The 15,676-nt window shown below is 40.6% G+C and overlaps 1 protein-coding gene across 1 annotated transcript; it reads right to left on the minus strand.

The window, feature by feature from the left end:
* Positions 1-9,092: 9,092 nt before the first annotated feature.
* On the minus strand, positions 9,093-15,636 carry RB195_019176 (uncharacterized protein; the record flags this gene model as incomplete). The annotated part of the gene is made up of 4 exons (XM_064186916.1): positions 9,093-9,143; positions 9,197-9,278; positions 14,810-14,948; positions 15,480-15,636. The coding sequence occupies 4 exons, from the start codon at positions 15,634-15,636 to the stop codon at positions 9,093-9,095; spliced, it is 429 nt and encodes a 142-aa protein (XP_064042797.1).
* Between the last annotated feature and the right edge of the window lie 40 nt (positions 15,637-15,676).

The following is a 15,676-nucleotide window of genomic DNA, read 5'->3' on the forward strand; positions in this document are numbered from 1 at the left end:
CGCTGCAGAAAAGAAAAAAGTGAACACAAAATTCTTCTACCCAAAGTCTTTGTGGAAAAGCTCAAAAGAATCATATATGGTCTGATTTTACTCGCAAAGAAAGGTGATTTCACTGTCCTATGACGGTTAAAGAGAACATGTAGAGCGGCGGAAAATCATTCATTATTTATTGACAGTGTATAAGAGAGAGCAAAACTTTCTTCAGCAATAAAATCTGACGCAATGAAGTCGGAACACACAAAAACTAATAAGTAGGAAATGAGATTAAGACTCTGTTTTGTTTTCTGAAGTGAAAGGAACATTACACATACACATAAACAAATACATCAAAAACCATAACAAACATGGAGAAGCTGCAAACTTTCGTCTATAGAAAGCGTAAACTTGGACGTGGTAGTCATTTTTATCATTTTGTTTACAGTAATTTCAATGGAATTTTAATGCTAAAGGCCAACATTGTGATGTGCATTCAAACTCTAAGAATTTTTTGAAGGCCAGAAAATAAATTATTATGTGCCATGGGGCGTTCTAGAGTAAATCGAACACGAAAGGTAGATTGAAAGAAGATCGATAGCTAAAAAATAGTTTAAAAAATAACTACTGTAGGAATGAAGAGTTCGAAAGCGGAAATAGAGGTTGGGCTGTGCGAGAGTGCACTGTGTTTGTCAACTTTATAGAAGTGTTCCATTTCCGAATTATTTAATAGTTTAACCCACTTGATGTTTTTTACCGAGAGATTTTAAATAGAAGAATAAAGTTGCTTCAATATTCTGTACAGTTCCACGAATATATGGATATAAATCCAACCGCAGCCACCACACAACGTCTCTCGCTCATTCATGGTTCTCGATTATCTTCGAATTACAAGCACACATGCAAGCTTCGCAGAAAGTGCTCAAGAAGGTGGCTCACCCAGACTTCCAAAGTCTCGGGCACAAACTCGCCGACGTCTCGGAAAAACGTTAGACACAAGGAAGGTTTGAGTATTCTGGGAACCCTCAACTGCTAGCGCAATATTTTATGTACCTTTCAAAAAAAAACAAATTCTTATAGACATATCTACGTGCTCAGACGCAGATTACACAAGATGCAAATAGATCAGCTAAAATGACGCTTCGCGAGGAAGATGAAGGAGCAAGAAGGAAATTTGCTCTTAATCCATCGTTGTTCCAAACGTTAGCGAAATAATAACAGATTCCGGCGAAAATGATGTCCAATGTTTCTTTTTTTCAAAGGAACGCATACTTTTTGCTACAACAACGTCCGGTATGGCACGTATACCAGCGTGCACTAACAGCTTAGTCACGTCGTAACGCTACGATGATTCTCCAACTTAACCATGGGTTGTCCGATAATTGCATCTGAGCGCTTCTTTTGATTATTCATCGATATAAAGATTAGTGTTCTATTATCCGTTAACGTTATGCGAGATCGATGGCAAAAAGAAAACTGCAGCGTTCAACTCCAATTTGTTATATTATATAATAGCAGACGTTAACAAAACCTGTATGCGATGACTTGCGAGCACCTGGCACTGTATCAGTGTTGCTATCTTTCCAACAAATCTCATACCAGTTTATAATTAAAGGCTTGGCTTGCCATCGAACCAGATGGGTCGAATCGAACTAAGTCGTGGTGACTTCTTGCCACTGCGCTAGTTCGAGACGTACGAAGAGATGGAAGTGCAAGTTGAAAAAAGGGAGTTGTAGGAGAATAGAAGAGGAAATGTTCGCCCATGTATCACTTCCCTCCAGTGTCTGAATTAGCTAAGGTGTAAACGAAATTTAGGTTCACATAGTTTTGTGTTTGTCCTATTATTATATTATCAGGTCATTTTCTGTCACTTGCTACATGCAACGTGAAGGATAAGCATACAAACAATACTGAAAAGAAAGTTGAACCAATATCAGAGCGATTTCTCATACATGTCCTATACGTCATATGCTATATGTTAAATGTTAATAGGCTTATCACTAGCGACAAATTGAGATCACCGGTTGTCAAATACTCTGTCGGTGACGGTGCCGTTAAACTGAAGATTGAAGGAGCGCAGATGCAGTCAGATGCATTAAACACCATGACCGAAAAGTGCCAGGGAGTCGGCATTTTTTCCTTTTTCCTTTCCACACATGAGTCTGGATGACTAACGGATATGGGACAGGTCGAAGATATTAAAACTGTTGGAACAGAAGGACAAGAGGGAGAATTAGATGTTGATAGGACCAGAGTGCCGACAACATGTACGAATTGCTAAGTAGCTCTAAACGTGATGCATTATGACACAAAAATTATTTGGTTACTAGGAGGAAACTTTAATTGACTTCTGAAGTTGTAAAACGAAATTTTCAACATTTAAAAACATTCAGAGGAGCTAGAGCTCATCAGACTGGATTAGAGGAAAATGTCTCACTCTAGTGACAATATCTCTTTGTAATACACTCTAATTTTTCTTCACACTTCAACTTTTAGACTGACCACCAGCGGGTAACAAAGCCACTTTGTTGTTTCTTTAGCATGTAGGGGACACTCTGACTCCTGAGCTGTCCAATACTGGGAAAAAGGAGATTATAAGAGCTCAGATTCAGTGGGGTAAGTTCGACACCCCGACATATGCACGATATCGCAGAAAACACAGAGACAGGCCGAATTCTGCCTTACTTGGAAGCAAATGTACATCAAAAAACGGAAGACAGTTGCCATTGTCAGATTGATGCTCCAACACCAGGAAATTCGTCACATTGGTCTCAAGTCAGGAGAAAATGGATGCATGCACTCTATGGGGCGTTCTGCCATCTAGCGGTAAAAAGAGCAGGAGAAAGGAACCAGTGATGTGATGATTACAGTTAAAGGCAGCATATCACGAATCTGGTGTGGCGAGGGAATCCGCAAGTAAAGCTGGAGATGTGGTTGTAGACTTCGGAATCCGGGCTGGTTCCGAATCGTATTCCTGATTAATCGTCGTAAAAAAGAAAGGCGCGGGAACCGCATTATTTCCTACGACATACGTTAGAACGCTCGTTTATGTACACGTTTCGTTCATGTCTCAGCAGCCTATTCATTGGTTTTAGTTGAATATTCTGGTGAGGAGACATCACTGATCTTTGACCTCTAGAACTTGCATGCGGCGCGTGTGCAAGGGTGGCGCGTTACAACTGAAATTGTCGTAGGAAACGACGTCTTCCACGCCGTCCTTTGCATCTACAACCCCATCTCTAGTTTCTCCCGCGGATTCACTCATAAGTTCAGATTCGTGGTATGCTGCCTGTACCAAAAATTAGGAGCACCAGGAATAAAAGATCTAGACTAGTGAACTTGTGATTTCGTGATTTCCAAGGAAAGAAAATGAAACGTTAAACGTTGCCTCATGATTGTGAGGATCCCATCAGTATTATACTTCTATAGTTATTTCAGGGTCTTCCCGCGTTCCTACTTTTCGGTCCTGGTTTTTGAATTAGTGCACACAAAAGAGCAAAATTGCCTACATAGCAGTTATCATGTCACCTTGTCAGTCATCACGTCACCTTACCTGGCGCGAGGTGCTCATCTTTATCAGTTTGACGGTGATTTTACTTCAGTATAAATTCTTAGGACATTAAAAAGAAGAACAGAAGAGCCTTTGTAGAGCTATGGTATTGTTTATAACAGCTCGTGAGAGGTGTCTGACGATAAAGTAGCCTCTGTTGTTGGTTGGACAGCACGGCTGCTACTGCGGCTTCCACTAGTTAGAATGGGATTTTGCTACTCACTATGTGCAACAAATGGCGATAGTTGCGGATTTTTATAGTTTTGACATTGCAGCACAATAGTGCAATCATTATTTATTTATTTATTTATTTATTCACATACACTAATGGTGTACCAGAAAAGAAAGATTTTAAAAAAATGGAACACACTTTGTCTGAGTCAGATAATCTTAGGAACAGAAAGAAACTACAAACTTCACTGAAACCGGAACCCAATTCATTGCCAGAGAAGACTGGCGCCGTCTTTTTCTGCGGCGGATTACAAGTACTACATGTCATTATCTGAGTTGTTTTCTCCACTGATCTGCTTCGATAGCTCATTTTTGTATGGAAAATGCATGAGTATATTTAGTGTGGACCGCCGCTTCAGATGTAAATCTTGCTCCTATGTGGTCTATGTGTCTTCTTCATGTCGCACATATAGAGGTTGAGGTCTGTGTTGATCCCGAAAGATGTCCATAAAAGTGTCTTAATAGGATTCCCATGAGAGGCATATTCTCAAAAAAGGGACCAACAAAGGCGACTTCTTTATGTGGGATGGATTAAGGGTTCAAATGCGACCCGATTATACAAGCAAGCTATAGAAATTGGAATGCAAGAAATGTTAACTGTCGGTTTCTTCTTAAGAAAAACTGGAATTTTAGTTCTTCCTGTCAACCAAAACATATCTCGCCTATTCTGGGAGATAATTATTCGCAACCACAACTTTTTTCTCTATTCGCAATTAACCTATGCAATCTGGATCCAGAATATTAAAAAATGCGAGGAGCTGTTTATCAGCAAACTTGTCGATTTGAGATTACGCAGTTGGTTGAATATTGCAACTTCTGAACAGAAAAGAAAAGATGCGACTAATTTGCTGCAGTTTTGACTGTAGAATAACTCTTTAAGGACTCATATTCGCAAATGCCGTGCTCGTAGAGTTTATACCACTTAGCGTATGTTTCATACAGGTGTCGGCTGAAAAATCGTTAGCATTAACCTCGGGAACAGCGTGAGCTGAGTATGCGCCAGCATACTCCTAACCTTTCAGGGACACACTAGGTGTAACTTAATCTGTATCTTCAGGCATTAAAGTTTTTGTTCTTATAAGTTTTTGTTCTCATGAGACCAACTTCAAGCATGTGTATGTGTTCGCATTTATGCTGCTGGGTAAGATTTGTACCAGTTACAAATTATTTTTCCAATTGTGCAGTTACGTACAACACTGACTACCGTAAAGCTAGCGGTGTTGTGATGCGAAGCTCTCTAGAAAATAACCATTGAAGTTGATGACTGTTCGGTTGTATCTTCGGCAGAAACAGTTGAGTAAAATGAATTAGTATATTCGTATGTTCTATTATACTGTTTTTTTTTAGCATTTCGTTCGACATCTGGAGTCCTTTCACAAAGGTTCTGGCTCTCGAAGAAGACTTTAGCAACCCTCACTACCAAGAACGTTCTCAGCAAGTTATGTGAAGCCTCCATCCCCATTACACGGAAGTGGTAAATTGGAAGCAGAGTTGTTGTCTAAGAGAATAGCGACACTTACTTCATACATCGGTTGGAGCCTCAAATCGATCCCTATTTTACAAATACGCCTATGAATCTATGTACTTCTACGATTTTGTGCAGAAGTGAAGGGCATACAAAATCCAGAACGGATTGATCAACGTTATGCAGTTCGTCTTCTCTTCTTGATTACCCTTGAGACTTCGTGGGACCTATTCAAGATTAACAACTTGACTGTTTAATCTCACTTCCGTTAAGGACGTGATCATGCGGATTCAAGCAAGCAAACACCGAAAGGCGCTGAAGCTGCGCACCACAGAAGCAGCTAACGCTCAACTTGTCAGAAAAATACCAACGCTCCATTTGTCGTAGTATCTGCCTAGACATCGGGCTATTTTCACTACTATTCTATGTTACATCGTTGAGATTGAGGAAAGAATCGCTTCGCCGTACAGCAGTTGCTAGCTGAAGCGCCATAACATTCCTATATTTTCTGCCCTATTAGCAGTAATGAAAACACCTCCACGCATCATTTCCTGTTCGACAAACCCGTTCCGGAGCCCGACACACCGTTAGGATTTATGAAGCATCTCTGGGGAGCTAGCAGCGTGTAATGAAGGAAGACGAGTTGAATACTACGAGGAAAGGTAGTGGTTACACTGCCCTGTGTTTGCTACTTGCATTCTTCGAAACGAAGCGATTGGGTCTCGAGGGCCTAAGTGGTGCCAGCAGCTATTATACAATTATACGTCCTTCTCCAAATGCAATACTGCTCCTTTTAGTTTTTCGTTTGGATCTACAGTTTGTTTAGACTTTTTTTCGAAGATTAGAGTACGAATAGTGGAAAGGGGGATTTGAATCCACCTTTCATATTAATGTGTTCCTTCCTTGATATCATAATTCGTTCAGCCATGTAACCCTATGCAGATGTGTTGGATAGTCTTCTTCTTCTTTGGAATGTTCTCCAGCGTTTCACCGACGATGCCCCTAAAATGATTCATTTGCTCCTATAGAAAAGAAAGAACTCTGACCATGGAAAAACAGTTATTTCTTCTTAGTTATTTAGTTTCAATTTTCTCTCCAGTTTAATAGTAGGCTTAGAAGTAAATTAAGAACCACATGTTTCCCTCTACAACCTCAAGAAACCAACAGTTATCCCCTACCCTTCTCCACTGCCTTACGAGTGGTACCGGAAGCGGCTACTTTTTCCTGGAGGACGCAATTCTTCTCTAATTGAGTCGCAATCCACATCACCCTACATATACGCGTACACTTACCATATCATATACAGTATCATGCTACATAATAACGCACTTATTTCGCTTTTGCGTGTGCTTGGTTGTGTCTCACAAAAATACTTTATAAAGATGCAAACGTATCACCGTTGGGAACCAAAAAAGCGCCGCCCACCTGACAGGCAAGCATTCTGCCACTGAGCCGCTGTCAGGTGTTCCATTAAGATATATCAAAAACACTTGATAGGAGAGGTCACTTTTAGTCATGTGTTAAGAAGCGCATATAAACCTTCATGAGCATGCTCACCTTCAATTCTACAAATCAGTAAAAGTTATTACTCTTCTGATTATACAGATGGATTGAATGTTTTTGTTCGGTGCAGTAACAAATCACAAACTCTTTCGAAATATTCCATCCGACGTGTTTCGAAGGCGGAGCACTTTTCTTGCAGAACTCAAAAAAAGCATGGACTGTAATTTATGATCTTTTCCTAACCAATATCTTTTCTGACGACCTTTTCAGAAGTTTTACTGATTTAACATATTCAAGAATAAGAATTGAAGGATAAAGGATAAAGTTTCTGGCGTCAATCAATCCGCTTGGGATGCGCCCCCACGTTCACATCAATTCAGAATCGTTTGAGGTTTACGAACATATTACCGGCCTATACAATGGCTTGCGGGGGTTAGCCGATGTGTCAAGTCAGTGTTTTAATCCTCTCAGACAAGTCTGATATCAATTTATCGACCTCGAAAGGATGAAAGGCTTGGTGAGCACTAGGGCGGATTCGAACCTCCGATCGATGGTGCAGGAAGCGGAACCTCTAGCCGCTACACTACACCCGGCCAAGAATAAGAATTGCGACAACAAATTTCGTTGTAGAGAAAACATCGTATGATGTTCGAGAGTTTGATTCAAACACGACAAGAAAAGAATTGAAGGCGAAAGCTTGTTATACGTCTAATCCCTGCATTAGATTAAACACTTGTCTTCTTTCTTTGATGACTGTTTCGTCTTTTTCAGTACTGAGACGGCAAAGTTCTTTCTACCGTTGCTGATTTTTTCTATGGGGATTATGTTTGTCATCTCGGTCCGTGTGTGCTTGTTCCTTTTTGTGGTGTTCAAATTGAGATTTTCAACATGTTTTGCCCCCAAAAGTGGGGTCGGGGAAGGACGGGTACCACGACGTCAATTGAGCGGGTTGATGTCAAAAGGCAGTGAAGCCACCTTCACAATACTGAGGTGGTGCACCAGTGCTAGAAGGCAGAAAAATACGGAAGCACGAGTCCACAACGTCAATTTTTGTGCCCACGTTGAAAAGTAGAATGGGTGGGACGGATTCTGCAGCATCAGATAGATCCTCCTGCACTAGAAAGAATTAGGATGTGGTAGGACGGGTTTCTCTTCATTGATCAGCTTCCTAGGGCTCATACATAGGATTGGGTGGCGCGCGACGGAAGGCCCCAGTTCGAGAAGTAGAGAAACAGGCAGTGGAACGTATTCCAAGGCATCATGAACATGCGCCGCTACTAGAAAGTAAAAAGGGTAAAACAAGTCTTATGACTTCAAAATGCGCTAACGCTAGAAAACAGCGAAATGAAATGAGACAGGCTCCCTGCATGACGAATCACCGAGATGTACTCCTCCTTATGTCCACTCCTCTATATGTTACACTCATCACGCTTTCCAGATGACTTGTTTGCAAATTATATACACGCACACAGATGTTCGCTTTAGCAGGAGCCAGCTGTGATCTGGCGTATGATCTTTATCTTTATCAGTATGATGACGTTCACGTTGTTTAGCGCTATCACACCATTCTGCGTTAACTATTGGGGACCAAGACGAGAGAAGCTTAGGTGTTATAGCGGTGTAGAAGGAAGGAATATCATGGTCTCAAGTACGGCCTTATTCTGTTGTGGTGTATATGTGTAATGTAGCGGCTAGAGGTTCCGCTTTATGCACGATCGATTGGAGGATCGAATCTGCCCTATGTCTCTGGTCAGGCACAAGGTTGCTTTTGGTAGTCCTTTTTCGGTCGCCTGGGAACGCTCCACGATTCCTCGCAACTGGCTGTGAGTCGCTTAATGAGGGAGATCCGTGGTATGGAATAGAGATTGACTTGTAGAGAATACATAAGCATAAACATCCTTCACAAGTCATTTCTCATGCACATACTGTAACTCCTTGTTCCTGTAAACCCCCTTTTCAGTCAACATCAACAGTCTTGCAGCTTGTGTCAATACAATATGGCGGCTTGTGTTCTAGGTGGCCAAACGGTCTGGATAGCTTTTATCGCGCACTTTTACTAATGATGTACCGCAACAAGTTTTCGTCATGTCAGCCCCTACAAAAACGACTCTTTCTGGGAAAAGCTTGCTTTTTTTGTCTTCAAATTGCCTATGGCGACGAACGTTGCATCAAACTTTTTTCTTAGACAAAGGATCAGCTTCAATAGGACCCATGAGAAAGAGGGAGCGGACTGTCTAAATTGCAGATATAACATTTGTGTGAAATCATGGTTGCTAACTTACAAGTAACTGATTTCCGGTTGTCACGAGTTCCCTGATGGTACCAGATGGAGGTTCCGAAACTTTCTTGGAGCTTTTTTTTCCTCTATAGCTAGCAGATGTACAGTTTTTGCCATATTCTCATCCAGTTCTCATCAAAAGCCTGATTTCAAAGCGGAACCTACACGAGAGTACAATGTATGAAGTTCAGCTTACTTTCTTCACAACAAACACGAAGTCGGATGATAAAATTTCTATTGTTCCGGCTTTCTTCTCTAAGTATTGGAGGTTTGTTGGCCTATATGTCATAGATTTAAAAAAAACTCCCGAAAGTAATAACAGACTGATCAAACTCCATGCTGCATTTCAAATAACATGATAACTTAATACCTTACTAATTAGCAAAAAGCAACAACAAAAGTAACAAAGGACAGAAGCTGAAGTGAAGTGCAAGCAGCAATTTTCTCAGCATCCACCTACTGTTTCACTTAGGTTTTTCCATACTTTGACGTTGTTGCTACAGAATGCAGAAAAAGTGCTTGAAAAAATTTAGCGAATTTATATCCCCTTTTTTCCCTCTCTTTTTTCTTTTCCTCCTCCTTTTTCTTAGTCTCATAGAAACCAAATAGTCTCGAATAGTTTTGAGAACGATATCTTTCAACTCGAAATACTGTGACAAACTCAATTTTTTTTTGTAAATTAAGGGACATAACATTGAAATAGTTGCATAAAACCTAACCGATAGTTTCATATACTTCCTTGCTATGAAAATTAAAAGACAATGTTATAAGAAAGCGAGAAAATTTAGTCAGAGCAAAGCTATTTTAGGACTATTCTTAGCGTTGAAATCACGGCCCTGTATAGAATTTAATGTATAAAATTCTCCTCAAGATAATCACATTTTTTCGTCAGAAGGTTGTCAAGTAAGGTGGGGCGAATCCCGAGGCGTCATATCAACCCATCGTTGTCTGTTGACTGTCGAGGAAGAAGACAAAGAGAGCATCTCTATCGTAGTGGTTGTGAATGATTATAGAAATCAAGTTTGAATATCCTCCAAATGCAGCGCTCACCTCGTCAGCAAGGAGGCTGCAAAATTCTTCAGCAATGTTGATATTTTTCGAAAAAAAGAGCTGCTATCCAGCACGAATTTTGCCCAAGTACACATTCGTTGGGCTGCTCTGCCTCAGACGTTTAACGGTGCTAGCACTGGTAACATTAATCAAACGTTTGACTACAAAAACTAAATCACATTACCGGACACGTTTATTTTCAGATCTATGAGACACGAACAGGACCTGGCACTGAGAATGATTCAGTTCTTGCGCTTACAACGCTAGCAGTATCCCTAGATCCCGGCAGTTTCAAGAGTCGGCCTACATTTCTTTCGTAAGGTCGCAGTGCACCTCAACTAACACGGGAATAAAGAGACCGTTAACACAAGAATTGACATGCAGGAGTTGAGTAGCACCAGAAAGTTCCGTCCTGAGGTGCACTGCGCTTTTTTATCGCAATATGACCGGGAAATCGAAGAAGACACAAAAGTAGACTTCGACCTGCTCCACGGAAGATTACAAAATGTGGCCCGGAGTTCCACATGATAAACATAGAAACCTGGGGATTTTTCTGGAAGCGACCACAGAACCGCTTGAAAAATGAAAGACATTAGGTCTGATACGAATGTGTGGCATATCAAGTTTTAAGTGGTGAATATGAGCAGCAAAAATACAAAGTAGGGAGGTGTTTAAAAGTACACACATAAGAACGTCATGGAAGTAGCACAAAGAAAGATGGGTTGGAGTTCAAGCACCGGGACCGGAACATCTGTTGATCTAATGTTCTGTTCGAAGTTCTATTCAATTTGAACAAAGCTTTCTTATACTCTCTTCATACTGAGTGATCACGAGAAGATTCTACTTTTCTGCTGTTCATTTCCTATTTCAAACCTGAAGATCCTAATTGGGAAATCCGCTTTTTGGATCCATCTTTCCAAAGTACGATTTGTGACCAAAAACATGGACCGTGTTTCAGCCTGAAGCCTGATGTTGTGTCACTTGACTCTGGTGCTCAACCTTCCTACGCAATTTTAGCAGGATAGACTGCATCCTTACTTTAGAAGAAGAGGTTGCTGCGCAAGTGGAATTCTCACAAATCCTACTCTTTAATAAGAAAGATAACGCAAAAACCTTTAAAGCTACCATCCGACAAGTTTGCTGAAGGACAACTTTCCACGAAGAGTTCAGAATACCATCTACCGGTCGTCTTAATTGTATACGACTACGAGAAACCCTCGAAAATTTGAAAAGAAGTACGTTGCAAGCGTTGGATACGGCAGTCAACAGGTCATTTGTGAACACGTTATGCAGGTGATATGATCCGACCAAAACGACCTTAGGATCGGTGTATTTGCGCAATCTGCTGCTTCCGAATCTTGTGGAGTTGCAGTGATGAGTTCTCTTGGTTTCTACGTTTTTCCACTATTTTTCTCGTATAAAAGTAATATAGTGAATGAACAGGATCACGTAGTCTCAGCGAAGTGCCACCCATAATTTTTATCGTTTGTTTTGTTCCGGAGGGAAGTCTTAGGTCTTGATCTTACTTAAGTATGTGTCTTATTTCTTCTCTACTTTCTTCTGTAATTCTAGACGATTAGCATCAGTTATACTAAGTAAAGTCGCAATATTTCTTTTCGCTAGTTCAAAAGTTCATTTTGATTGCGGAGCATCTCCTCAAAGGCTTTAGTATGTAGGAATTGAATTTGTACCCCACTTTTGTGTAACCGTGTATAAGAGAAAACAGCAAGGACCACTACAAACTAAGATCTCAGAGTGGTCCTTTAAGAACTCAGTTTGCAACGACTTATTTTGTGTCCCATTCTTTCTGTAAATGTGCATGACTAACGTCTGCCGTAACCGTACCCCAGTCGCAGTAAAATCCAAAATTCCAAAGTCTTCTAGATGTTAACTATGGACGGCTACTCGAAAACAGTTGACAAATCGAATTCATGCGAAACGAAGTATTTGAAGAGATGCCCCAGAATCGAGAAAAAAAACTATTAAATAGGTGAAAAAAGCATCCTCAATATTATGACTGAGGGGAACGCTAATCGTGTACAACCACAATGCATGAAGAAGAAAATGGAATCGAAATAGAATCCTTGCAGAGTAAAATCTCAGATTTTTCCTGAGAGCAAAAGAAACGATAGAACTGATGTAAAAAACTTTGCCAAAACTACGTAATCCTATCCTTGTCTTACTATACGAAAAAAACTAACTAAAAAGAATAGAAAATAGGTCCGTGGAGTGCTGTCGAAAGGGCTCAGTGCTCACCTTCACAGAGAACGTTCAAATACAACACATTTCACGCCTATGTGACACTTGCCACAGTTGTGTGTTCTTTTACAAACAAACATATACCTTTCAGACTACTTAAACCAGTTCTCACGGTAGTTACTCCGACCAAACAGAACCTGCACTGCACGAATTCCTTTTTAAAAATTCCACTGACGCATTGAGAAAGAATCTTTTGTGATTCAGGGCATAGATGTGTGTTTCCAGGCGCTACGTAGCCGCTTCATGGTGCTCTACTGCATTGATTTCGTGCGTATGCGGGTGGCTGGCCAACGCAGAAATATCGACCCAGAGAAACTAACCTCACTGCGTATCATTCGTCCAACAACAAATTATAATAATTCACCTGTTTGTAATTTCTGCTTGTAGATGTCGTGGGACTACAACTGCATCATTCTTCCTGTGTCGTGTTGTTCTCCCGTTGAGCGCGTTTATGCAAATTAATTGGTTTGTTTCTGCTTTCTGTGATTGATTCCAGCGACATATACTTCGACTTTCTTCACTCGTTGGTAACATTCTACATGATCAGGGAAAAAAAAACAACGAACAACTCTTAGAAAATCTTCTTTTCCACTGCACGATCACCATAAGCTTGTCGCCGGCATGAATCTCAGTGAAATCGAGAATAGAATAATCTTCTGAGGGACAAAGTGAGCTTTCCTAATCTTCTTTGCCACTTTTATACAAACAAAATCAAGTCTCCACCGATATCTACAGGGACGAATCTTAATTTCCGTTTAGAGAAGTATGAGGATCACATCAAGCTAAGCAAACAGTTGACTTTTTTGGAGAGTGCCTCAGAAATGATTTTACAACGAATCCGTCTTTTTTATTCTTATTTGGTGGCACTTTCGAAATTGAAAGAGATATACTGTTTCCTTACCAAAGGCACAACATCTTGTGTGAAATAAGAAAATAGAATTAGGAGAGAAAGGAAGAGCATATGTACATAGTTAGAGTTCCAGTGCTTTAATCAACAATGATAACCAACAGGGACATTCCCGAGATGAACTCACAAAGATATGCATAGGACAACTGAGCATCGTCCCCATTACCCTTTCCTTATTTTCGCTTCTTCGCTAAATGTAAATGTAAATGTCAAACCTTTGGAACAGCTCTGCTGTAGAAAGAGAATAAAACTTATTATGAGAGAATAGCAGATATGACATAGGAACACCTCGCGCGCATTTAAAGCTTTTTTATAAGTTAACGCTGTGGCCACTTGTGGCCGCCAGAAGCAATTAAAGGCATCGCCGCAGCCGCCATCCGCTCCTGCAACCTGTATGTTTGTAACAGCACAAGATAACTGCTTACGTTGGCGGGCTTCAGTAATAACCAAGTCTTTGATCGCGTATGGCTGCTGCGCTTAGAGTCTTAGCTCAATATATCAATATTGTAAACCAAGGAGTTCGTGAAAAAACATCATTTGTTCTCAGGCATCTATCTGAGTCTTCAAAAAAAAAAAGTCTTTTCTTTCCTTTCAGTTTATGAAACAGTGAAGAGTGTCCTTTACGTTAATTGGATTTTTTTCCAACGCTAAGACGATGTTTGAGAAACAAATGAAGCTAATTCATATACATAACAACAACCAATTTCTCCGTAGATCACAACAAAGTCTCACATCCACCTACTGGGTTGTATTTCCGGTTTGTGTTGCGCCAAAAACATACGGAAGACATGTGTACCTCGGTCACCTTCGATCTGACTTCGATTACGTATCAATTTTTTCCTATCTCTTACGCCTATATAGGTTTCCTACGCCGATGCATTCTCTTCGAAGATCCTTGTTTCTGGCCCCGTCCTGAAACATCGCCATACGGTGCCATGCGACCATTTTTCATAACCACTGTGGTGATATTGAGCTCTTTCTCAAATCAAAGAACTGTTATGAAAATGAGAGTTACTCCTGTCTTTACGGCTCTTCATTTAATATGTCCAGTGAATTGAATTGAACACAAATTAAATGACATGATGAACTGTTTCTACTACTTTTCTTCTTCTTTCTTCTACTTTTCTTATTTTACCTTTGTCTTAAGTATTGATCGAAATCATAGCAAGAAGAAAAGGCATCTACAGAATAGAATCGTTGATGAACATAATACAGACCGCTTTGAGTAGTGATCTTATTTCTTCAGATACAAAAAGAAACGAAATAGGTACCGTGAAGCAGCCCTGACTCCTGTAAATCACGTGGAGGTGCTTCGTTTTGCAGAGATATGAACATATGGTTATTGTGCCTAGCGAACATTTTTTCACTATTGTAACAATGTTGCCGTTATGTGGATCTATTTTTCCTATCAAAAATTTTAACTTTTCAGTGAATATGATTCCTTTCCTTTTATGATGATATAATCAGAAGAATTCTTACTCGCAACTACAAAATGGTATTAAAGATACTCAAGAGAGGTATCCATGTGCTGCCCCTAAAGACCGCTTTTCCAGGAAATCGAAATGAATTTCTTAGTAGCTGTATACCACTAACGCTAATTGCTGCCTGGAATGTTGCCGGATCTCACATCTTACGCCATGTCTCGCGGCCGTCTCCACAGCCCACGTGGGAAATGCTGAGTCGATAGTAATTTGAAACCCGTCTATGGCCTTCTGCCACTCTGCAGCCCAGGCTAAATTTGTGTATCTGTTGCACTTTTCTCGGAAAGATCACCTGTCTTCTCACAGGGTTTCAACTTGGTGGAGTGCGCAGCACATACCAGTCCCACCCGACTTACATTTTTTTGCGAATGAGGAAGCACTTTTTCTTTCTCGTTCTTGATAAACGGAGCAATCCTACTGCACCTAACGCGTCAATTTTTTTTAATGATGACTTTTTGCGATGACTTTTCCCACGCGTAGGTTTCATTCGTTTATGAATTTTCTGTCCCAATTTTTTTACTTGTCCCTTCTTGGATTATCTTCGTAATCTAACTCCTAACCTATGATATCCAATCCACTTTCGTTACTGTAGGAGCGTAAAGCACTTTTTTTTCTGAAAACAGGGAAAAGATATAAAAAGGAGCGCAACTGCTATCTTTTGATGGAGCGTTTGATGCTCTCGACACCCTGAAGCTTCAGCGAATATTGCTGCAATTCTCTCTTTGTGGCCTTCTTTTATCGCTTCTTAGTAGAGCCTCGCGAGCTCGGAAATGAGCTCATACCTGCTGCCGGACGACTCCACGTTTCCATGTCAGATAGATTTCTTGGAGATGGACGACTTTTGGTGACCTCTAATAGAGCCGTGAAAGCGTTCGATGGTCGTGAGCCCCCAAATCCAGCTAAAGGAGCAGTAAGCCCAGAATGGTGCTTTTGAACCATCTGGGAATTGAGGTTACCTGCTACATAAAACCTCCTACTG

This window comes from Necator americanus, chromosome II (genome assembly GCF_031761385.1).
Source record: "Necator americanus strain Aroian chromosome II, whole genome shotgun sequence".
NCBI lineage: Eukaryota > Metazoa > Nematoda > Chromadorea > Rhabditida > Ancylostomatidae > Necator > Necator americanus.